We start from the raw sequence: 27065 nt of genomic DNA, 5'->3' as shown, positions 1-27065 counted from the left end.
AGACTTACTTTATCATCGATACATATAGCATTAGTAAGTTATACTAAGAAATAGGCCTATAACTTATTTATAGTATAAAGTATAATAGTATAAGCCTTAAATCTAAGTAGATATGTGTGAAATGCTTGACACTAGTTAATGTAAGCCTAAGCTTCTTGCCTGACCTTTTTAATAGATAACTTGATCAATGTATTTTATCTAGTTTTAACAGTGCCACCCACAATTTAAATTCTTTCCAACTTTGAAAACTACGCCATTGGCATTAGTGCGCTTACTTTATCGATAATAGGTAATGCGGTGCTAAACCGACGCCATGGCGTTGTCAAGGCGAAGCGCTAGCTCGGGGATTTGACATGTATGATAACTCGTAAGCAGAAGTAGTAAATGCCATAAAACCGTTATTATAATAATATTTGTTTTATTAAATGGACACTTAAAACTAATGGCAAGACACTTATAATGTGTTTAATTCGTAAACTTATTTAAAATGTGACAGCACCGTACGGGACATGTTCGCGAGATAAACTCATTAGAATCGTGCGATCGATTTCGGCTTTAAGATTGTCATAATGGCGGGTACTTTTCTAATTGAAACATATAATACGACTACACTAGAATATCTATATCGAATATTTCTAAAAACACGATTCCAACAGTGAGATTCGGCCTTCTTCGGAAAATGGCGAGATTTTATAAAGACTGCATCAATAAGTCCGGACGTGGAATATCGAATCGAAACAGCGGAAGTCGGAATGCCTACCAAAGATTCATAAAGAAATAACAATAATAAATAGGCCAAGTGATTTCCCAACGTTTTTGTGTGTTTCTGTTGTGTTTATTTATAATAAATAGTTAAATACGCTCAACTGGAGGTGAACATGAAGCGAGGGGGGGGGGGGAGAAATATGCTAAAATGGAGTTTTACGGTAGATCTAGATTTAATTTTAGTAGCTACTAGCTAGTACCAGGTACAGTCTGATGAGTCTGCCTACTGACTGAGGATACTGTTTAGTAAAGTTACTGATACTGTTTTGTTTTGACTTGAGTGTCATTGTTGAGTGAGTTTTTTAATAATTAATAATTTATTAATTAGGGCCTATAAAAAATAATTAATTTTAAGTTTAGCTAGAAGATTCTAATTAAAATAATTAAAATAATTTAAAAGGATCATCATAGGGTACAGACTGTACTACAGAGATCTCCATTTTACCTCATGAATACCACCCTCACATTGCTGGGCCATAGCCATCAACATTCCATCAAACCGTTCTGGATCTGTAGATCCTGTCATTTTTAGAAAACTTAACAGAACACTTCTTAGTGTAGGCCTGAGCAAATGGTATGGAAGTAGAATGACAATAATACCAGCACGTTAGCGAAACCACTTCCGGTTCACGAAAGAGGTTAGCCTACATGGTAACGAGTCAGCTAAATTCTAGATCAGCGGTCCCTAAACTGGTTCGATCTAAAGTCAAGACACACACCCGACTCATATGCAGAGTTTCTTCCAGTCATCTCTTGACGAGGGGGGGGGGGAGAAAGGCTCCCGCCCCCCCCCCCCAACGAAATGGAATTTATATAGAAAATGGGTCATCCATAAATGACGTCACGCTTTTTTTGGACGATTTTTACCCCCCCCCCCTCCCCTCTGTCAAAAGCCACCCCCCCCCCCCCCTAAAATGACGTCACACCTCAGTCTACAACCCCCCTCAAAATTAATTTTTTTTTAAACAGCTATATTTTTTTCCAAAATCTTGTCTGAACTCTGTCAAAATAGAGTATTTTAATCAATTGTTATTACAATTTATTAGAACAGTTTTCTAAAACGCAAAATAACGTCTAAAATTCGTTTTCTAACATTGCTTTTTTATAATGCAAAAGTGTGACGTCGCACCATCTGACCCCCCCCCCCCCCCCTCCCCCTCATCACACACCGTCACAAAATTACGGACCCCGCTCCCCCTACGAGTGTGACGCCATTTATGGACGACCCCAAACATACTTTTACCAACCCCCCCCCCCCCCGGAAAATGTCCGTCTTCCCAAAAATATCAAGTGCCCCCCCCCCCCCCCGGAGAAAAAAAGTCTGGAAGAAACACTGCTCATATGATATGTGATTTGCTTTTGTCAGTTTCTTGTAGGCTTTTTTTTCCGGGGGGGGGGGGGGGGAAGGGGGGACACTTGATATTTTCGCGGGATGGGGGGGGGCAGACACTGGTAAAAGTATGTTGTCTCTATAAATTCCATTTCGTTGGGGGGGGGGGGGGGGGGGAGGTAGAATTTCTTCCGAAGAGATGCCTGGAAGAAACTGCATATATAATAACTAGCGACCGATGACAATTCGAATACGATTAAGCGACAGCACGATGTAATATTAAAGTGCTTCAGAGCGAAATAACACGTATCGGTAACGTCGTGATATTATTATACACATACGTAACGACTGTCACCACCACATATACAGGCATGTGTGTATACGTACTGTAACGAACATTTTATTTTTCGTGGTTCAGTAGTGGACTTGGTGTCCATAAATGACGTCACACTCGTAAGGGGGGGGGGGGCATCCATAAATAACGTCACACTTTTTTTATGATTTTACCTCCCCCTCCCCTCCGTCACACATTGTCACAAAAAGCCAGACCCCTTAAAATTACTTCACAACTCAGCCTATACCACCCCCGCCCTTCCCCCCCCCCCCCCCCCCTCAAAATTTCAGTTGCATTTTCTTAAAACGTCGATATTTTACTAAAATGTTGTCTGAACCGCAAAATATTTTCACAGACTATGAGATCAGTATCTTCAGCGATATATGGAGAAACTTGATAATATGTTGGTTGTTTTAAATGTATAAACTAAATTTTATTTAAAGAAGGAAAATAAAAATAAAGCAATATTCGAATGTAGAATTATAAACACTTTTAATTATGCAACCGGAAAAGGTTTTATAGTTGTGACAAGAACGCAATGAACAATGACGTCCGCCACCGAAAATTTTAGTCCGCCCCCCCCCCCTCAAAATTTCAATTCCCCTCCCCCACCTGGAGAAAAAAATCTGAAAGAAACACTGGTGCGTGCGCGCTTGTGTAAACACGATAACGTGAGTGCTGTTTCAGTTAGATTGTGGAAATTTCATACATACGTTTTCTATCAACTTCTGAGTGATAACCGGAGATGGTACTTATTCTTCTTTCGGTTTTCCAAAAGCCTACAACTTGAGTACCATGTTTCCTTTGTTGTAGCTCGGAAGGGGGGGGGGGGGGGGGTCAAAGGGCTGCAGTTACACTTTTGCAGCGGACTCGGTTTTGGGATTCTCCCTTTATCTGTGCCCACGTGAGCCCAGCCAGTGTTTCTTCCAGACTTTTTTCTCCGGGGGGGGGGGGGGGGCGGCGGACACTAGTAAAAGTGTATGTTTACTATATAAATGCCATCTCGTTTGGGGGGAGGGGTAGACTTTCTTCGCCCCCCCCCTCCCCCCGAAGAGATGCCTGGAAGAAACTCTGAGCCCAGCGGTCTTTGCCTCTTCCTCTACCGTTCTTTTCCATGATCTCTTTAGCCGACCCACTTTCTTTTTTCCCTAGGGATCTATTGGCTGCTCTTTTGTAGGTCGCCACAGGTCTTTGATATTTTGTCTAGCCATCTTATTTTAAGTATATGTCGTAAATATTTATTTGTAAACGACTGTAGCCAATCTGTATTTGCCTTTGCAAACCCCCAAGTCTCCGAACCATGTGTATGAAAGAAAGAAAGATTAGGAGTATTTAGCTGTATTTACAATTTCCCAAAAACCTCCAGAATTTGATACGCTTATAATATATATATATATATATATATATATATATATATATATATATATATATATATATATATATATATATATATATATATATATATATATATATATATATATATGTTACGGTCAAAGCCCGAAGTCGGCCAATGCTTGGATTGGCCGGCAAATCCGCGCATTGGCCAATATCGCCTCCCTTAGGTCGGTCAAAGTCCGAAACTTTGCTTGATTTCGGCCTTTGGCCGGCCAATCGACAGACTGGCCATGGTGGACCGGCCAAAGTCTTAATTAGAAGATCATCTGGCTAGGGACGACCGGCCAAAGTCCGAATTAGAAGATCATGAGCATATTTTGGGTTTTTTTTATGCCGTAAGGATCATGAAATTAAGTCTTTATTGATTATTTATTAAGTAAATGACAGAAACATTCAAATTTGTTGTGCACTTAGTTGTGCAATTGCAGCGAGTGTAGCCTTGGCCCCCAGTCAATGATTGTGAAGATGCTATGGTTCGTAGTGATTTTTCCTCAGTGCCAACTGACGACAATAAGAGCAGTTTTTCGTGAAGAATTGAAAACTCACTTCCAGCATAGTTTTTTTAGAACACCATGTTCCGTTCCTAATTTGTAGAAACCGCCCTCGACGCTCATGACAACTGCAATCACGCTTCGGGGATCACCGTGACTTCTGTCAACATCTTGAAAACGGATGCGTACATTGTCACCCACTTCACCATCTTTAAATTTTGTATTTGATGTTTTAAGCATCTTAGCACCTTGAGTTTGCAAGCCAGTATGAGCTGCTGATCTGTGTTCCATGATGTCTTGTTTGTTGTGACACAATCTGCAGGTAATGTTCCCTCCGTACCCTTCGTCTGCTTCATTGGGTATTCCACAAATAGCATGGACATTGTTGCCACAGGATCCAAAAGAATGAGCTGCACTATAATGTTTTTCACAAACTATACAGAATCTGTTTGCCACATTATTGTCACGCAACTGGTCTGGACGTTCCGCCACGGCAATAGATGTGTTAGCTGAGGATGTCGTTGCATTTTTGGCAACCTCCAATTCTTGTTCAATGTTCTCAAGATCTTCCTCAGTAACAATTTTATCGAGAGCCCATATATGGAAACTAACATGGATTTACATTTTTTTTCTTTTGACAGCCATCTGCTATGTCTGTCTCATGGTCTGACGGCCTTTTTGATCCATGTCGCCTTGCATATAGAATGCTATACAAACAAGAGCTAAACAATACGTTACTCTCAATGAAAACGCACCCAGAATAATGAAAATGCGATCACAACTTAATCTAGATAGCACATTGGCCAGGACATCCCGGCCAGTGCGCGCATTGGCCGGCCAATGTACAAAATACGATCTTAGTGCTAAGTTCTTCGGGCTTTGGCCAAGAGAGCCGGCCAATGCGCGGATTGGCCGGCCAATCCGCGCTTTGGCCGCACTTCGGGCTTTGACCGTAACATATATATATATATATATATATATATATATATATATATATATATATATATATATATATATATATATATATATATATATATATATATATATATATATGTATGTATGTATATATATATATATATATATATATATATATATATATATATATATATATATATATATATATCATTATCATAGTATACAGCATATTTTAAGAAATTTTCTCAATAAAGAAACGAGCGGTTTTGTCACATAATTTAATATTTCTATAGCCCGTTTGCTCTGTAGTAAAATCATATTCATAATTATCGAAGGCAGGACACAACTTCAATGTACGAGAAAGTTTGGGCCTAGAATTGGCCTAGATGAAATGAAATAACTAGAGCGCATGCGTCGTTGTCAATGCGAACAATTTTCGTAAACACAATGGCGGAGAGGCCTCTAAGTCAACAATTCTATCCTAATCCAGATAGAAATTTTGTATTGCATGGAGCTCCACCATTTTATAACAAGTCAGAGCTTTGACTTTTTTTTGCATTTCGATTAATTTTTTAACGTTTAAATATAGGCCTAGGCCTAAATAATTTTTAATATCCCAATTTATAATATTCTATGGAGGCCACCGGGCACCGAGTTAACGAGAATCCGGTAATCTATCGTTTTGTTAATTTGTTTGGGTACGTAAAATCGCCCGCGACTACAAATGTGAAAAACAGGTGACTCCTTAAATTTTAATAATTATTTCACATTTATAGGAGGATTTTAGTTTTGAAATTTACAAAAATGTTTCAAAGTTTCATTTATGTACCTGTTTTTAAACAATTGAATTAAAACTTTTCAGTAATAAATGAAGACTAGCGATGTTTCCAACAGCTGCATTCATGCTCATTTACTATAGTTGCCATCTTGTTTACGTTTTTTTAGTAAATTTATAGCGCAAGATTCAGGGGAAGCCACTTTATTTTACAAATGGCTGCTGTTTATATAGAAAATCTTGCTCGCAAACACTGCTGTTTAAAGTTAATTTCTGGCCTATATATATTGATTAAGGTTTATTATTCATTTTTATTTAATATTTGACACAAATAGGTATATCACAATATACTTCTATTAAAGCCTTGACAATGAGATAACTTTTTCGTACATTAATAGCCGCGGGCAATTTTACGTACCCAAAACAATAGATTACCGAGAATCCTTCCATCTGAAATTTCAAAGTTTTTTCAGTAAATAAAAAAAAAGCGAATGCATACAATTTTTTAAAATTAATAATCCGCACAGAAAAAAGAGTGGGTAAAATGCGAGTAGCCTACTTCCCTTTAGCATTTGTTTCTGACTCAATGTTTATTTTCAATACTCTTGTCTACATTTTTGATTAACAAAGAGTCCTAAATAGTTTAATATAGCTTAGCATCATCTAGTGTTAAATCAAAGCACTAGTGTTATGCTAAATGGTTTTATTATAGTGCAAAGGGGGGGGGGGGTACATGTTATTAAAAAAAATGAACTATAAATAGCATTTTCGTTTAGATGTAGGTGCAGGCTAGATATAATTTTAAATACAACTATTCTAAAACTATACATCATACTCGTATCAAGTTAGTACTGCTGTAAGGCTCTTTTCTTTTTTTAATTATTAATTTTCAGGTTAACTAAGTAGCATCTGCTCGCATGTTCCTCTTTTTATGTAAGATTGTTCCTATTGTAAATACATTATTGATTTTCCCTTACCAACCAAAAACTTCTGCAAAGTATTTAACACTAATTAGTGTTTGTTGAAAAAAGTGTTAAAAGCACTCATAGGATTTATTATAATAATATTAATAAGTAAGTTTCACAACTGTTAATTCTGTTTCATTTATTGCTTGCTTAATAAAGAGGTACACATTTTAAAAAGAATTTCAAATCATGTAGAAGAAAATTAGGCACCATGGATTTTTTTTAGAAATTAGGAATAGCGTGAAGCAGCCTACTATTCTGGTCACTGGAAATAATTCAAGATTTGAAGGAATCAAGATTTTATACTTATTTATGAAATCTCCTCCAGTACTTATTTTATCAGTATTTTTTAAATACACTAATGTACCATTCCTGCATATCAGAAGTCACTAAAAATTTGAGAGTTATCTATTTTTAAGATTGTCTACCTAACTGAAACTGTACTCAAGTTGTCGTGTTTCCACAAAAATAGAGTCTAACACCACTTCCAGTTTTAGCAAATTGTTCAAAATTTAGTCCACCTAATTTAAGTTATAGGCTTTTGAGAAACTGAAAGTAGAGTAAGTATCACTGCTGATTACCTAATATTCATCAAAAGCTGATAGAAAATTACTAATTTGATATAGTACTTAAAACTTATATATGAAATTTTGTCAACTGAACTAAAACAGTACTCAAGTAGTCAGTTTTACATATTACTATTACAGATACAGGATAGCAAATTTTCAGACTCCAGAATTTGTCCAAATCTCAGATTAATATTTGTTTTCACTATTACAATACATCCTTTTTATTCCATATACAATAAAGCAAGAAGATGTGAAAAGGCAAAACTGTCAAAATCTAATTTAATTTTTTAGCATATTACAATACTGCCTATATACTCTGTTTAATATGAGAAAGTTAAAAACGTAGATCTATATTCTAGATCTAAAAAATGTATCTATGTTTTGACCTTTTTACTTTTTTACATTTTTTATGTTATTTATTATTTTAATTTACGCTATGCAATAATTCTTTTTTATTATAATTAACATATAGGTCTATTAAGCCTAAATATATTTTTTTATATACCAATACATTTTTGTAATTTTTAAGCTCACAAGCTTGTTTCATTTAACATTTTGGGCATCTGCAAAGGAAGTGTTATTTCATTGGTAATATCAGCTTTTTTTTATAAAGTATATGTTTATCAAATTTAACTTATTTTATTCTATTTTATATAGAGGAATGCCTGGCTATTTGACTAACTCAATGCTAACTGACACAACAAAAAACTTGACTCAACATGAGCTGCTGTCAAAAAAGTATGAGGATGATCCACAATTAAGAGGTTCTTTGCGCACTATCTCACGCAGCTTGAACAGAGTAAGTGGAGATATAAGGAGGTCTCTTCTCAAAGAAAATGATGTTGATATGAGCACTAGTCAGAGTACACATTTTTACACACAAAGAGAATTAAACGAAGCTCTAAGAGATGTGCTGAATAAAACTCCATCACCTGTCAATTTACATTTAAGAAGTGATTGGTATATCAAACCAATTCATTTAACATCTTCAGTAAAAATTCCAGTGAGTGAAGAAGACATGCTAGCTACAAAGTTTTTTCCTGTGACACTTGGAGAAAGTAAATCTCTAGAGATGGTTAATACAATAAAGCCTGGGAAAAGAAATGTATCTAGACAAGTAGCTGAGGCTTCTTTTTTTAGAACACAATCCAAACGAGGATTGGTAAATGATACTGATTTCTTAACAGCAGCAGCTCCACACATAAGTAAGTTTTTTTTTAAAATTACCTCTCATTGTTTTACTAACTAGATAAAGGTGCTTATAATATTTCTTTTGATGTTACTAGGTGTTGTGGACTATTGATTTGTACATACTAAAACACCTGTACTATAGGTTGGCTGGTGCTCTATTTTTTATTCTTAAGTAAAATAGTTACTTGGTTGCTCATTAAAGGGGCTTAGGTGACTAGGTGCTAGTTACAAAAACCCAAGGGGTTAATCTAAGATATTGGGGATGATCGGGCCAGGGGAAATCTAAAATTTAATAAGTGTTATCGGTTCACGCTTGTCGTTAAGGACTACGAGCTCTATGCAGGTGCATAAGTGAAACATAATGATATGAAGACATCTGCAGTGATTTATGTCTAAAGTTGAGTTGGGGCATGCTGCTGGACGTCACGGTTGAATCATTACTCATGACTTGCAGGTGGACGCCAGACATGATTCTGATGACCATAGGGAGACATCGCCTGGGGCGGATCGTTAGATGTGAGTCAGCTTGGGGACCCGTTGTGTTCAGTTGTCAGGTGGGATGTGCAGTGGGAGTACTGCATGGCTTACATTAGCCAGAGCGTTGCATGACACAGTCGTTAGGCCTCAGACAACGTAAAGGTCTATAGCGGTCATTTATCGGGTGTGAAACGCATGAGAATATAATGACCGGCATTATCTCGAACTTCGTGATAGTATAGGACTTGGATGGTGGCAGCTTTAAGGCTGGCAGTGAAGGCTGTCCTATTGGCCCAGCCGATGTTTTGTTTCTGTGGCCTGGTGTTTATACGAGTGGCCAAACGTCTTGTTCCTGTTAATAGGTGCTTCATTCCTGTGGCCAGAGATTTGTTTCTGTGGCCTGACCGGGCCTGACCCTGATGTTTATACCTGTGGCCAGATGTTTATACATGTGGCCGATGTTTGTAACAAAGGCCCAATGTTTTGTTACAGTTGTTGGAAATCTTCCTGCCGCTTGTCCGTCTAGCTAGATCGCTGTGAGTACTACTGAGTTATCATCTACAGGATTTAACCGCATTTAGAACTAGTGAAGTTAGGACCAGGGATGATAACATTTACATGTGTGATTCTGAGATTACATATCAGTGCGACTAGTGAAGCTAGGACTAGGGATGATGACGTTTACTTATGTGAATTCTGAGTTGTGTACATTCAGGTGTGCTACTCACACTTATATATATTGTTCTCAATCAAAACAACGACTTAATGTTAGTAGCCAATGTGAATAATTCCGCATTGAAATGCAAGTTTGATTATTTTTGTCATTTTTACTTGTATTAGAATTTCAAGTGATGTTTTCTTGAATATGAAAGACGGCCATGTCTTATTTGTATTGTTTCATCGTTATTGAACATTTATAAAATAACTTGAAGTCTAATGAATGTAAATAAATGTATTGAACTGTGTGTTAATAAGTTTTATTTTTAGTTTAATATTAATGTTGTTATTTTGTGGAAATAAGTTTGCTCAGGTCTGTTAAACCTCTTTGTACTAATGAGGATGCACCGATTCAAGAGTATAAAAACATCTCTCTATCATACCTTTCTTGGTAACCAACCGACCCTTCCCTTACAATACTTATAGAGACAATATTTTTTTTTATCCCAATACATTTTTTGCTAATATCATTAGCAAAAAATATTTCTTTCTCTTGTTCACTTAAAAAACATGTGTGATGACGCAAGGTTGCGTCGAGCTCAGGTAGATAGCAGAAACAGACTATAGGCCTAGTTGGTTGGTTAGAGAGGCCAATGGGCGCACAGGACTGACCGGTCACGTGGGACGGTCAGCTGACCACTGAGGCGTGGGGCAGTAGAGCGATAGGCCAGGAGTTGTTAGGTAGCGGTCAGAGACGGCCGAGGAATGTAGATAGTTAGGTAGATCATGATTAGCTAGCGAGGTAGAAGGTGTTAGATTGTAGAATGTAGAGAACAGTTAGTGTTAGGATTGGTCATGGGAGGGCGTAGTTAGTGGTATAATGAACAGTCAGATAGAAGTAGTACAGTGTAGATCAGTTAGGTAGAAAATTGATTATATACATTTGAATAAAGAACTTTGTATTTGGAACTTGAACTGTGTGTTATTGCATTCATTCGTTCCGCCATCGTAAAAATCCCCACCCTCACATCTGGTGGAGCGCGGGTCGAGTAAGGGAAAGAACGTATATCAGTTACTCATGACGGAGTAAGACTTGTGTATTGCTTTCTCTAACTCATCACAAAGCGGACTTCTTCAGTCGGAACGAGTTTGGAACACAAGGGAACTGTCACCATATTCACAAAGATAAGTACCTTCCAACATTTTTTTAAACGTTTGGGTTTATACCCGTGCTGGATAGTTTGTGCCAGCGGTTTTTCTGCCTTACACATTCTTATGTTACGCCCTGTTGCCTTAGTTTTGTTGACTTTCCTCTACACACACACATACACATACACAACCATGGAGGCAGAGTTTCAATGCTATAAACAGGGCATACCATTAGACAAAACAGGAGAAGAAGTTGAAACATTTGTAGAGAATAAGCTAGAAAACAAGATAGTCAAGATAGTAAGAAATGTCGAGAACAAAAGCATAGTTAGCGTTAGAATTAGTGAAACGGAAAGTACAGCACATAGATAACACGCATCTGCCCTAGAACATCAACCCCATGACCAGGAATTTGACCCGGACCGTCCCCATACATGATTTTGAACAACGGACATAATAGTGAAGTCAAGTCGAGTTTTTGTGTTGATCTAAGTAGTCGAGAAAATCGGCGTGAAGTCGATATAGTTGAAGTCGAAGTCAGTGTAGTCAATCTGAAGTCAATAGTGTTATTGAAGTCAGTGAAGTATAAGTCAGAACTGAAGTCAAAGAGGTTATTTGAAGTCAGTCAAGTCAGTCAATAAGTTGTTGAAGTCGTAGTTGAGGTCATAGTGACGTAGTTGAAGTCATGTTGCAGTCAAAGAAAAGTCTTTGAAGTTATAAAGTCGTTGAGGTCATAGTGAAGAAGTGAAATCGTCAAAGTTATAGTGAAATCTTTGAAGTCAAAGTTAAAGTCTTTGAAGTCATATTTAAGTTGTTGAAGTCAAAGTGAAGTCTTTGAAGTCATATTGAAGTTGTTGAAGTCATATTGAAGTCTTTGAAGTCATATTGAAGTTGTTGAAGTCAAAGTGAAGTCTTTGAAGTCATATTGAAGTCGTTGAAGTCAAGGAAAAGTCTTTGAAGTCAAAGTGAAGACGTTTAAGTCGTCGAAGTTTAAGTCGGTCAGTGAAGTCTTTTAAGTTGAATTGAAGTGAAGTCGTCGAGGTCAAGTTAGTCTTCAAAGTGAAGTTAGTCGTCAAGTTGAAGTAATGGAAGTCGTCAAAGTGGAATCAGTCGTTAAATTGAAGTCAGTCAAGTTACTGAAGTCAAAGTGAAATAAGTGAAGTTACTGAAATCAGTCAAAGTGAAATAAGTCAAGTTACTGAAGTCAGTTAAAGTGAAATAAGTCAAGTTACTGAAGTCAAAAGTGAAGTCAGTCATTAAGTCAAGCCAGCCAGTTTTTTGTCAGAAGTCACATAGTGAGAGCTGCTCCGCTATATGATTACGTGTTCAAATGTTATTTGAAACGGCACGATTATTTGTATACACTTACATGTCTATTCTTTTTGTGAAGCTATTTCTAAGCTCTAGTAGTGTTTACGTCTATTGAGTTTATTAGGCTTTACAGATTGTTGTTAGATGTAGAGTGTACTGATTTTTTTATTTGGTTATTTTTGTAATGTTATTTTTTAATGTTTGCTATACCGCCAGACAAATGTTCAGCACGTTTAAATTTGGGATTGAGGTTTTTTTTTAATGGAAGGTACCTCTGTCTGAATACTTGTCTGCGCGGGCAATAAATGGTCATGTAAAGCCATTGCTCATGGTCTCGTAATACAATTTCAGACCCACCAGCGTTATACAGAATGAGACGAGATGAAGCAGACACTTCAAAGAATGCCGCCACCTGAAGCCCCTGATCACGTTGAGTTACCTGGACAGCGAACAGCGGCAGATACAAAGGGTAGACGACCCATCGTCCAAGTTCCCAGCGTCGGAATGTTACGTCATTGTTCGCCACCGCATCAGACAGCTCCAGTTCATCGCATAACCACTCTACGTGGACGTCTCAACCAGCGTTGAGATCAGTTTGTTGCGTCATCACATTGACCAACGAAAGTTACGCCTACACCCGCCTCACGGGAATTTACATCAAAACTTGCCACAACCTACCCACCACCGAGGAACGCCAGTAATTACATAACACTTACACATACACTTACACTGCTCGCAGAGCCCGTTCAACCAGTTACACATTACCACTAAGATTGGCTCAAGGCCAGTACACGACAACCTAGCCAGAACTGAGTTACACATTATTGAATTCACACATACCATGAAACATAGACATACATTATCAAGCAGAGACACCAGTCACACCACAAGATTTCAGGAACTAGAACAATGACATTTCTTTCAAGAACACAGACACAAGAGTTTATGTTTTTGTAAACTGTGCTGTCCCATTTTTTATTTGATTTATATGATTGATGTTAGGGATAGAATAGAGTAGTAAGATAGATAGTTGTTGATGTATTAGATTAGTAGCAGACGCTGAAAAATATAATTTGTCAGCTACAGAAAGGGAGGGAGATATGTGATGACGCAAGGTTGCGTCGAGCTCAGGTAGATAGCAGAAACAGACTATAGGCCTAGTTGGTTGGTTAGAGAGGCCAATGGGCGCACAGGACTGACCGGTCACGTGGGACGGTCAGCTGACCACTGAGGCGTGGGGCAGTAGAGCGATAGGCCAGGAGTTGTTAGGTAGCGGTCAGAGACGGCCGAGGAATGTAGATAGTTAGGTAGATCATGATTAGCTAGCGAGGTAGAAGGTGTTAGATTGTAGAATGTAGAGAACAGTTAGTGTTAGGATTGGTCATGGGAGGGCGTAGTTAGTGGTATAATGAACAGTCAGATAGAAGTAGTACAGTGTAGATCAGTTAGGTAGAAAATTGATTATATACATTTGAATAAAGAACTTTGTATTTGGAACTTGAACTGTGTGTTATTGGATACATTCGTTCCGCCTTCTTAAAAATCCCCACCCTCACAACATGTAATCAAGTTTAAGGCTTTATGAAACCACTTAATAAAATATGCAATAAATAATTTTCCCTTATCTTTATCATCAGAATCATCAAGCATTACCTTTATATCTCCATATGCTGAAGAACTGGCTAGGCTACGAATGGAAAAGTTGCGTATTGAGGAAGAGCAATATCTTGAGCTAAAAAGGCAAGCTGAGTTAGAGCGGATCCGTGGGCCAAGACCTAAATGGTTGGTGTTCTTATGTAAAGACAACAAAATCACGAGACAAAAGTTAACAGATGTTATCTTTGTTGTGTGTTTAAAAATAAAAAGATGACATAAAGTTGCATTAAAAAGATGGTTTGCAATGGGTGTGCCAGCATTTGAATGATCTACCCACTGCTACACCATGCTTTCCTAGAGCTTCTTAGAAATCCACATATTTCTTTTGTTTTTAGCTTTTAAACCTACTTTTAATGAAAAAAAACATTACTAACCAGTCACCGGTAGGCAAAAGGTATTAAATGTAACTTGCATTTTTAAATGTATTGCTTTCTATTTTAGGTATGAACTAAAGACACCACAATTTCATCTAGAAGCAAGTAAAAACAATGAGCTTTTACGCAATTCTGATAAATGGGATGATCTTCTACAGTACAGAGAAAATCTAATCAATGCAACTAAGCATAAAGAACTAGCATTAAGTGTTCAAGCATATTAATATTATAACATCATTTGTAGCTTTATAAAAAGATGAATGTTTCTATAGTAAAATTTCCCCTTTTGGATATATTTGAAACTACACACATACACAAATATTTATATATGTTGCTCATAGAACGAACTATCCATTCCTGTCTGAGCCCTATTCATTTTATGTAGCATTTATCCTATGAATATTTTTTAAAGTACAAAATTTGATTTGTTGTTTCACTATGGGACTTTGCCAGTAACACATACAAATTGACCAATATATTCAAAAGAATAAACACATGCTCAATTAATCCTACAGGGGTGATTTTTAAAAATAGAATAAATTAATTACCACTGCATTGTATAATTATTTTTTGTATACTTTTTTCTTCATGTTACTAAGTATGTTTTTGCTAATTCTTACAAAGATTCCAGGAGTAGAATAGTATGATATTCTGCTTAAAATGGAGATCTACCACTCACCAACCAATTTTGTTTGTCCCACATTGTATTTGTGATCGTAAAGCCATTTTAAAGCATGCTTCAGTGTTGATGTTTTTCGCTATGATTTTAAAATCAGAGTGTTTGTATTTTTATCTACAAACATATTTTAAAATTCTGATGAATATTACTGTATTCTTCTGTAAATAAAATGAAAGATTTTAAATTAGATGAAAAGTTTACCTACTTTGTGCCAACTAGTTATGTACTGTCATCCACCCCATAAAACATATTACCCATCTTGAGGGGATATGACTTTAATTCAGATGAGCTACATGGGTAAGAAGGTTATGATTAAGTAATAGGTCTACATTGTTTGTTTTAAGAAGTAAAATGTGATTTTTTTTTTAAAATTCTAATTTCATTAATATTATGATAGTATTATGATTGGGGTGAGGGGGGGGGGGGGGGGGGAGTAAGATGTGACTGTGAAATTCAGTGGTCAGGAAATAGGGATAATCTGGCATCAATGTATACAAGGTCCTGATTCTAAATTTAACTGTCTGTGATTGATTACTCCATAGATATTTATACAGTTTGTAATTGCAATGTTATATATATATATATATATATATATATATATATATATATATATATATATATATATATATATATATATATAGGCCTAATTATTATTATTACATTTTATTGAACCTTAGTAAAATATAAATTTTTAATCATAAAAAAAATTCTTGAAAACAGTTTGTATTGTCTGTTTTAATCATCTGTGTATGCTAGCACACACTATCATCCAAATCAAAGTTAAAGAAAAAATATTCTGAAAAATTTAGGCCTCTCAAGTGTTCTGTTCTCTTTGCTCTGTTCTTATCTGTTATTTTTTGTTCTATTGTCAGAACAACTACATTTCAAATGTTAGTAGTGAAACATACAGTTATTGTATGTTCATCTGCAAATGCTCAGTTTTTGTGCCTTCTGTTTTTATGTTTCTTTTTTTTATGTTCTGTTGATTCTGTTATGAATTTTTGTGCTTTGTTCTTTTAATTTTCTCATATAGAATCTATACAAAGTATAGAGGAGGAAGTATTGTAATTGTAATCCTGCGAAAAATCGAATTTACAAATCTTTATGTTTTACAGCTCCCTGAGTAGGAAAAATATAGCTTTGCAATCAGAGTTTCTTCCAGGCATCTCTTCGCCCCCCCCCCCCCCCACCCCACGAACAAAATGAAATTTATATAATTTATATAGAAAATATATACTTTTAACAGTGTCTGCCCCGCCCCCCCCCCCCCCCCGAAGAAAGTCTACCGCCGCCCCCCCCCCCCCCCCCCCCTCGGAGAAAAAGGTCTGGAAGAAACACTGTTTGCAATTTTGTCTGGTCTGTATGTGTGTCTGAGTACTTGAGTACCTTTACAGCTAGGTTGATGAAATTTCATATACAAGTATTATATAAATTTTTTAGTTCTATATTAACTTTTCAGCTCTATATTAACTTTTCAACTATTTATTTCCAATAACCGAAAGTGGGACTTACACTACTTTTATTTTTTCAAAAGCCTATACCTTGAGTACTGTTTCAGATAGATAAACGAAATTGTACGTATAAGTAAAAGATCTAATTTTCTGTCTTCTGGCAAATTTTACGCTATTTCCGATATCTAAAAAAAACGAAAATGAATTTATAAAGTACTAATAATATTCCGCACTATTATACACACATTGTTTGCCATTCACTTGGTGCGCAATTCCTTTTTTTTTTCTACGAGATTCTATTATATTTTTAAAAGTGTAAGAAATTAAACATGGATTAAAAATCATTTCTATATTCTGAGTTGCCATCCCCGTAGTGTTATATAAGAACTAGCTGCATCCCGTGCTCCGCCACGGTTAATCTTTTTAAATGTACCAACTTGGGAACAGAACAAAACTAAACACAAGACAAACGAACGCAAAAAAAAAACACAAACGAAAAAACAAACACAACACTCATAACATAAACACATCTTAAATGCAATCATAAAATCATAAAGGCATATTGCTCACAGTCTAGCCCGTAGCGCCAAATCGCGCCCTTTCCGAGCGCCGCCGGACGCGTCTGACACAGTGAATGACTATAAAACAGAGGCGTAGCGACTCTTTCCGGCGCCCGGGGAAAAACTTACGATTTGCACCCCCCCCCTTCACTTTTGATTTGCACCACTTTTGATTAGAAATTCCCCCCGCTTAATCTGTTGATTTGCACCCCCCTCAAACTTTCGATTTGCACCCTCCCACCGCCCTCAAACTTTCGATTTCCACCACCCCCCGCACCCCCCAACCCCCGCACCCCCCCCCCCCCGCGCAAATTTTTTCCAACCCACTTTGGCGCCCCCTTAGGTCGGCAACCGGGGACATTTGCCCCCCCCCCCCTCTACGCCTCTCCTATAAAACCCCCAGCAGTATTTAAAATATCCGTGTTTTAACTACCATATTATATCACTTTATCAATTCACGCATTTTTTTCCCAGTACTTTAAATTTTTAAAAATTACAATAGAGTTTCATAACTAAAACCATTGAGCACCAAATGAACGTGATGACGCGTCTATAATAGTGCTTAATAGTTGATAAAAAAGTATAAGTAGTAAACATTAAATTCAGTGAATAAAATAAATAAAAGATAGCCTTTTATCAATCCATGCTAATTATAATATTCCAACAATAATGTACTCTTTCACATCCGAATAATTTGCATTCACATTTTGCTAATTATATTATTGCAACACTAATTCCTTCTATGACGAACGTATATTTGCATTTACATTTTTTATTAGCGTGAGTTTAATGTATTTTTAAATTACCTCCTTTGTCAAAATTAGAAAAGAGTTAAATTAATTTGATTTTTCTACCGTACTGTTATTATGTTATTGAAATGTATCCACTTTTTCTGGGAACCTAAACGAAAATGATATTTGACATTAATCTTTTTAATACGTTTTAGCAGTTTGAGTGTATTTAATATTTTCTTGACGTTATGCGAAAGAGTAGAAACCGTGGCAATTATAAAATAGCTCTATGCCGCTATATAAACAAACCCTACTCTAATACTAATAATAAGACACTGCGGTGCACTGAAAAGCACAGCATTGTGCGAATGTTTACTTTTATGGTTCCAAAATCTATAGCGATGACGGAAGGAAGGAAGGAAGGAAGGAAGGACTGACACACTACCAGCAGCGTTATATTATAGACTAGCTGCATCCCGTGCTCCGCCACGGTAAATCTTTTTTAAATGTACCAACTTGGGAACAGAACAAAACAAAACTAAACACAACACAAACGAACGCAAAAAAAAACAACGAAAAAACAAACACAACACTCATAACATAAACACAATTTAAATGCAACAGTTTGGACTTTTGCAGTTTCCTTTGATGTTAGTTGATGGAGAGATATCATCCCAGTTGGATGGGCCCTTTTATACAGAATTCAAAGCTTTTTTATTTTTCTAACAATGATTATGAAATTATCCTAACTAAGGGGCATTTTATTTGTAATTTGAGCTAAATTTTATTAGGAAAAATTCATATAGTACTTAACAAAAACAATATCAATAAGATGTTTTAACCAACCCCCATACATCATATAAAATAACATTTTCTTAGACCACCAGCAATCATACTAATGCCCCTTCCCCCCAACTCCACACACACACACCACACTAAAACTAGGTCTTCTACTTCTAGTGTACCTAGTAATTTATCAATAAAATAACTGCTACTGTTAAGTAAGCCTTGAATTTGTCATATAGAGATGAATTTAAAAATCATTTCATAATAGGAAAGAATCAATGAGGCAAGAAATTATTTCAACTTGTTAAAGCCAGTTTGGAATTCTAAGGCAGTGTCCAGATACACTAAGCATAGAATCTATGGAACAAATTTAAAGAATATTTTACTGTAAGACTCTTGAGATGTGGAAGGTAGCACAGATTGCAAACAATTAAACTCAAGAGCTTTATAAACAGATCATTAAAACATTTTAAAAATATGTACATTGGCCCATACACAAGACATTTTGAAATCTACACCTGATTATAAGAGATAAACAGGCACTGGAATAGAATCCACATAGAAAGTGAAGTCCAAAAATGTCATGAAAATGTCTTTAAGAAAAAGAAAAGGAGGTCAAATTGTCATGGCTGGAGGTAAAAAACAAGTAGCTACCCGTAAAAAACAAGTAGCTACCTGTGCTCCTCATGGAGCCGCAAGGAATGGGAAAGAGGGAATATCTTTAAAAACACTAAATACTGGTAGAACATAATATTAATTCTTACATATAGTAAACTGCTTAAGAGTTGTTCTTTTAAAAAAATCAAGGTAATGTTATCTATTATTGTTCTATTTAACCCCCATCAAGTTATATATTAAAATGATAAACTACCTGCCCACATGTTTCATAAAATAAAATATGTGAACAATCCCTTATGTAACTTACAAAGACTTACTCTATCAACCAAGAAAACACCATTCCCGCACTTCTTACAGCTGACACGCAGTTTTGCTGGCCTCACACAATCACATAGTTTACAATAAACAAAAAAGCGGCTTTGTTCTAGGAAATTTAAAAAAAAATGAGTTCATTCATTAAATTTTGCTGCTGAAAATGGTATATAATCCAGAAAATTTGCTAATATATACACTTTCCATAGTGACAGACATTTTTTTCTAAATAACAAGTTAATTAGGGAGCAATCATTGGATAGCATACCTTCAGTACAAGGAACATTGTGACCTAATCGGGGTTTCAATCCTCTTGTAACTTCTCTAGAATGACTAGCTGAGGCTAAATGATTTCCATCAACATTGGATTCACCATCAAAACCCACTACTTCAGGCCTTTCACCTTTCGAGTTCCTAATTGGTAAACTTCCTTGCTTAAACTGCTGTAAGCCACATTGACCTTCTGATGATCCCCTAGCTTTCACTGTTGTTTCAACAGGGCAATCCAATCCATCTTCACACCAACTGAATGCATGCAAGGTTGTGTAAGCTCCTAGACCACAATCCTGATCAAAATAATTAAATAATTTTTTTTTAAATGTATAATCATCCTTTTTTTAAACCTATGCCTTGCATATATATAAATATATATATATATATATATATATATATATATATATATATATATATATATATATATATATATATATATATATATATATATATATATATACTAGCTGGATCCCGTGCTCCGCCACGGTAAATCTTTTTTAAATGTACCAACAGAACAAAACTAAACACAACACAAACGAACGCAAAAAAAAAACAAACAAAAAAAAACGAAAAAACAAACACAACACTCATAACTTAAACACAATTTAAATTCAATCATAAAGACATATTGCTCATAGTCTAGCCCGTAGCGCCAAATCGCGCCCTTTCCGGTGATTTGCACCCAACTCAAACTTTCGATTTGCACCCCTTTCCCCCCCCCGCCCTAAAACTTTCGATTTCCACCCCCCCCCCCCCCGCCGCAAATTTTTTCCAATGCACTTTGGCGCCCCCTAAGGTCGGCACCCGGGGACATATGCCCCCCCCCCCTCGCTACGCCTCTCATATAAAACCCGAAAGATAGAATAATAATTAGAAAACAGTATAAATAATAGGCAGTATTTAAAATATCCGTGTTTTACCTACAATATTTCACTTTATCCATTCACGCATTTTTTTCCAGAACTTTAAATTTAAAAAAATTACAATAGAGTTTCATAACTAAAACCATTGCGCACCTAATGAACGTGATGACGCGTCTATAATAGAGCTGAATAGTTGATTAAAAATTATAAGTAATAAACAGTAGGGCCTACATTCAGTGAATAAAATAAATAAAAGATTGCCTTTTGTCAATCCATGCTAATTATAATTTTCTAACAATAATTTCCTCTTACACATCCGAATAATTTGCATTCACATTTTGCTAATTATATTATTGCAACACTAATTCCTTCTATGACGAACGTATATTTGCATTCACATTTTTTATTAGCGTGAGTTTAATGTATTTTTAAATTACCTCCTTTGTCAAAATTAGAAAAGAGTTAAATTAATTTGATTTTTCTACCGTACTGTTATTATCTTATTAAAATGTATACACTTTTTCTGGGAACCTAAACGAAAATGATATTTGACATTAATCTTTTTAATACGTTTTAGCAGTTTGAGTGTATTTAATATTTTCTTGACGTTATGCGAAAGAGTAGAAACCGTGGCAATTATAAAATAGCTCTATGCCGCTATATAAACAAACCCTACTCTAATACTTATAATAAGACACTGCGGTGCACTGAAAAGCACAGCATGGTGCGAATGTTTACTTTTATGGTTCCAAAATCTATAGCGATGACGGAAGGAAGGACTGACACACTACCAGCAGCGTTATATTATAGACTAGCTGCATCCCGTGCTCCGCCACGGTAAATCTTTTTTAAATGTACCAACTTGTGAACAGAACAAAACTAAACACAACACAAACGAACGCAAACAAACAAACGAACGCAAACAAACAAACGAAAAAAAAAACATAACACTCATAACATAAACACAATTTAAATGCAATAAAAAAGGCATATTGCTCACAGTCTAGCCCGTAGCGCCAAATCGCGCCCTTTCCGAGCGCCGCCGGACGCGTCTGACACAGTGAATGACTATAAAACAGACCCTTTCCGGCGCCCGGGGAAAAACTTTCAATTTCAGAACAAAACTAAACACAACATAAACGAACGCAAAAAAAAAAAAAAAAAAAAAAAACGAAAAAACAAACACAACACTCATAACATAAACACAATTTAAATGCAATCATAAAGGCATATTGCTCACAGTCTAGCCCGTAGCGCCAAATCGCGCCCTTTCCAGTGATTTGCACCCCCCTCAAACTTTCGATGTGCACCCCTTCCCCCCCCCCCGCCCTAAAACTTTCGATTTCCACCACCCCCCCCCCCCCTCGTAAATTTTTTCCAACCCACTTTGGCGCCCCCTAAGGGATATTTTAAATACTGCCTATTATTTATACTGTTTTACCTACAATATTTCACTTTATCCATTCACGCATTTTTTTTTCCAGTACTTTAAATTTTAAAAATTTACAATTGAGTTTCATAACTAAAACCATTGCGCACCTAATGAACGTGATGACGCGTCTATAATAGTGCTGAATAGTTGATTAAAAATTATAAGTAATAAACAGTAGGGCCTACATTCAGTGAATAAAATAAATAAATGATTGCCTTTTATCAATCCATGCTAATTATAATTTTCTAACAATAATTTCCTCTTACACATCCGAATAATTTGCATTCACATTTTGCTAATTATATTATTGCAACACTAATTCCTTCTATGACGAACGTATATTTGCATTCACATTTTTTATTAGCGTGAGTTTAATGTATTTTTAAATTACCTCCTTTGTCAAAATTAGAAAAGAGTTAAATTAATTTGATTTTTCTACCCGACTGTTATTATCTTATTAAAATGTATCCACTTTTTCTGGGAACCTAAACGAAAATGATATTTGACATTAATCTTTTTAATACGTTTTAGCAGTTTGCGTGTATTTAATATTTTCTTGACGTTATGCGAAAGAGTAAAAACCGTGGCAATTATAAAATAGCTCTATGCCGCTATATAAACAAACCCTACTCTAATACTTATAATAAGACACTGCGGTGCACTGAAAAAGCACAGCATGGTGCGAATGTTTACTTTTATGGTTCCAAAATCTATAGCGATGACGGAAGGAAGGAAGGACTGACACACTACCAGCAGCGTTATATTATAGATATTCGAGAAAGTTTATGGGAGATCACTCCTGGTTTATTTACTTTAATCACAAATACTTTTCAAAGTATGTTTGAGGGGAGAGAGCATGCTATTGTTCACCCCATTAGTGCATCTTCATTGGGATAAGGAGGTTTACCAAACCTAAGCAAACACAATTAATTAAAAATGTATCTTGTCAAAACACAGTTCAATACATTTATTTGACTTCACAATGGTTTACATGTTTAAAAGTTGGCTGACCCCCACTTGTCACCTGACGCTGCAACGAATACAATACATAATACAATTAAAAACATTGTCCAACCTCTATATTTAATTACATATCCCTTGAAAATCTAATACCAACCAAGGAGAAAAAATAAATTTAACATTTCTACTACTGGGATATTCATTAATCATTAAGGCTAATACATTAATCATTAGTTTTTTAAATAGATAAGAATAAGATTGTACAGTCCATATCAATATTACACCAAAATGTTAACTCAAAATCACGCAGGAAAATGTCCCTTCTTCTATCTTCGCTAGCGACCCTTCCCGGCGCCCGGGGACTAACTTTCGATTTGCACCCCCCCCCTCAAACTTTTGATTTGCACCCCCCCTCAAACTTTCAATTTGTTTTTCCAACCCATTTTGGCGCCCCCCCCCCTAAGGTCGGCGCACCGGGTGACACCATGGCGAAAAATAGCAAAATATATAAAGAAAAATGCTTTTACCAGTTCAATTAATGATTAATAAAAGTTAATCCACCTGTATTGATAACAGATAAGTCAATCAACGACAGCAGAAGAGGTGACACCAAAATCTAATGACTTACGATGAAAAGGATGCTTTTTCCACATAAATTACCATGGATTATACGCACAAATCAACGCCATTAGGCAAAATGAGAAGGGTATGTCACCAGTTGTAACTAGGCATATGTAGACCTTTATATATATATATATATATATATATATATATATATATATATATATATATATATATATATATATATATATATATATATATATATATATATATATATATATATATATATATATATATACATATATATATATATATATATATATATATATGTGTGTGTGTGTGTGTGTGTTTGTAACAATTTTTTTCTGGGGGGGGGGGGGGGGGGGGTGACACCATGAGGTCTCGCACCAGGTGACACCCAACCTCCCGACGCCACTGCCAGTAGCGGATTGGGGGGGGGGGGGCTTAGAGAGCAGCAGTCAGAGCCCCCAATTTTTAGGGGCCCCAAAATTTACCGCTTAGTTGTTGGTTTTCACTAGGCCTATAAAAACTAAAATTTTAATGTTTGCATCAAAAGCTTCATTTAAAAAAATAAACCGGGAGTGATCTCCCCTAAACTTTCTCGAATATTCTTATATAAAACAACAGGGAATGGGAACATGATTTTCAATCCATTTTAAATACTTAAAGTTTTAAAAATAGAATAAAATCTCGTAGACAAAAGAATTGCACACCCACCAAGTGAACGCCAAATAAAAAAGTGCATAATAGTGCGCAATATTATTAATATAGTACTTTAAAAATTTACATTAGTTTTTTGAGAAATCGGAAGTAGCGTAAATTACTACTTCCGGTCAACGGAAATTAATCAAAATTTAATTTAACAGAAGGTAGAAAATTAGATCTTTTACTCACATGTGAAATTTCATTTATCTATCTGAAATAGTACTCAAGTTATAGGCTTTTGAGAAATTCAAAGTAGAAAAAGTACCACTCCCGGTTATCGGAAATCGCTCAAAAGTTGATACGGATCTACGATTTTGATAAAATACTTATATATGAAATTTCATCAACCTAGCTGTAACGGTACTCAAGTAATCGTGTTTATACACACACAGACACACAGACAGACACACAGACATACGGACAGGATTGCAAAGCCCAGTTTTTCAGAATGGATTACGCATAAAACCTCTTAATTTTGATAAATCTGGATTGATAATTTTTGCCCGATTAAAATAAGTCCTCTATAGCCTACTTCGGATGTGATGAAGGACTGAGGTGTAATACGGTGAAATTTGTTAAAATTTCAAGAGATTTTTTTTTGCACGATTACAATACTTTCTCTATACTTCGTATATACGAGAAAGTAAAAAATCTAACACGTGCCACACTTAAGTATAAATTCCAGCTCTCATCCCCTCCGACCCAGACATTGCTTATATAAAGCCGCCGCCACCTAAAATAACTTAGTCCGATCCAGCGATCACTAAAGTAGCCTAAGTTATTTTAAATGTGTGGGATTTTTAGCTATTTCGTTATTTCTTTGCTTTGTCACTATTATCCTTCAACGTGTATATAATCACAATGCATTTTCATCAATAACTATTTTATAAATAGTTTTTCTCAAACAAATATAACATTAAAAATATATAGGCCTATAAATCACTTGAAACGGTACCGATGGCTAGTCTTTTTAAGAAGTCAGCAATTAAAAGTTATTTCGTCGGTGTAACAAAAAAATATGTTAACTAATACTATATATGGTCTACACTGTGAATTAGCTCTCACTCCCAAGCATTCATATAACCAGCATTATATGCAAACCCTAGCAATCAATGGAAACAATTCCTGACCATTCTTTAAATTGTGTTAAAATGACAAGCCATTTTATTTATCAAAGGCTATAAAAAATTCATAAAAAACGTTTTAATAACAAGCTTTTATGTAATGATGCACTAAAAAGTAGAAAATAAATTATAGACTACTATTTAAATAACTGTAAAGAAAAGCGTGGGTCACTTTAGTATCTATTGGATACCTTTACTAATGTTAAGGAAGACACCCACGCTTTTCTTTATAGTTATTTAAATAGTAGTCTATAATTTATTTTCTACTTTTTAGTGCATCATTACATAAAAGCTTGTTATTAAAACGTTTTTTATGAATTTTTTTTCAGTACTTTACATGTTTTATTTACAATAGAGTTACATGACTAAAAACCATTGCGCGCCTACTGAACATCACGTTCAGTAGGCGCGCAATGGTTTTTGAACGCAGCCATTACGTGATGGCGCTGCTATTGAAGGTGATGACGCGTGTGGTGTGGTTGGCTAGACATGCCTACTAATTCGGTCCAAATTTTAATTAATTCATAAAAAATTAATTAGGCATCCAATTAAGTCAAATTTAGTTTCAGATTGCATTGTCTTCATGTCTAGACCCACGTGCCAAGTGTGAATCGTATCGGTCAAGTAGAAGTTTCCGAATTTTCACTCCTGCGTTTCCATCTAGACAGACTGTCGACAGACTGTCGACAGAGGAAGTGAGTTAAATAAAAGCTTGTAAAAATATGGGTTGTTCCCCATGAAAAAACTTCAAAACGCCCCGCCTCCTCATCGGCTCTCGTCGCGTTCTGCTTGGAAACTGTTAATGTTAACATAAAGCGATGGTCCCTAAAATGTTATACGTTTTTATTTCTGGTAAACAATTAGGTTGATCAACTATTTCGGGAAATAAAACACTGAATCTTAACAAAACAGGCTAGAAAACATATTTTACTTCAACATGTGATTGTATGAGTGATCCATTAGCTTTCAAACGACGCTATTGATCCAAAGGTTTTTAAAAGGAAGGACGTAACCTGTTTTAAAGACTAGTTTAGATTAGTTAATTGAACTGAATTATATGAAAATAAATGTAATTATGATAGTAGACCATATATTTTTGTAAAAACGAATTGTGTTAATCTACTTTATTACATACTAAAGTAGTTTATTGATCCGTTTTGACATTTACAATTAAATGTGTAGCCTACATTTTATTAAAAGAGTGATTATTTCCCATAAATTCGCTTGTCTTAATTAATATTCCAGGAGTCATTATGTCAAATTTTTTACAAGGATTACAAAACATATTGTGTTGCGTTCATCGTTTTTTATTGTATTGTGTGTATATTTTGTTTGTATTTTTGTTCTGATAAATTGTTTTGTTTTGTCGACCTACATCGTAGCGAAGCAATGACACACAGCTAGTATACTATATATATATATATATATATATATATATATATATATATATATATATATATATATATATATATATATATATATATATATATATATATATATATATATATATATATATATATATATATATATATATGGGTCATCCATAAATGACGTCACGCTTTTTTGGACGATTTTTACCTTTCCCCTCCCCTCCGTCACACATAGTCACAAAAAGCTAGACCCCCCCCTCTAAAA

General features: G+C 35.5%; 1 protein-coding gene and 1 long non-coding RNA gene across 3 annotated transcripts; one reads left to right on the top strand and one right to left on the bottom strand.

Annotated features, from left to right (window-relative positions):
• Positions 1-5634: 5634 nt before the first annotated feature.
• Positions 5635-15440, top strand: LOC131956997 (uncharacterized; the record flags this gene model as incomplete). Of its 2 annotated transcripts, none has more annotated exon segments than XM_059321692.1 (4): positions 5635-5763; positions 8197-8744; positions 14001-14106; positions 14422-15440. In XM_059321692.1, coding segments are annotated over 4 exon segments (921 nt in total). In that variant the 3' UTR covers positions 14579-15440.
• Positions 15441-18395: 2955 nt separating this feature from the next.
• LOC131956998 (uncharacterized) lies at positions 18396-20054 on the bottom strand. Its single transcript, XR_009389013.1, has 3 exons — positions 19760-20054; positions 19497-19603; positions 18396-18464 (listed from the first exon to the last, which is right to left on the bottom strand). It is a non-coding gene; the product is annotated as an uncharacterized LOC131956998 (long non-coding RNA).
• Between the last annotated feature and the right edge of the window lie 7011 nt (positions 20055-27065).

Source organism: Physella acuta, unplaced genomic scaffold (genome assembly GCF_028476545.2).
Source record: "Physella acuta isolate Inbredline_101_S28 unplaced genomic scaffold, ASM2847654v3 ptg001193l, whole genome shotgun sequence".
Taxonomy (NCBI): domain Eukaryota; kingdom Metazoa; phylum Mollusca; class Gastropoda; family Physidae; genus Physella; species Physella acuta.
This window is presented reverse-complemented; position numbering and strand designations above follow the sequence as displayed.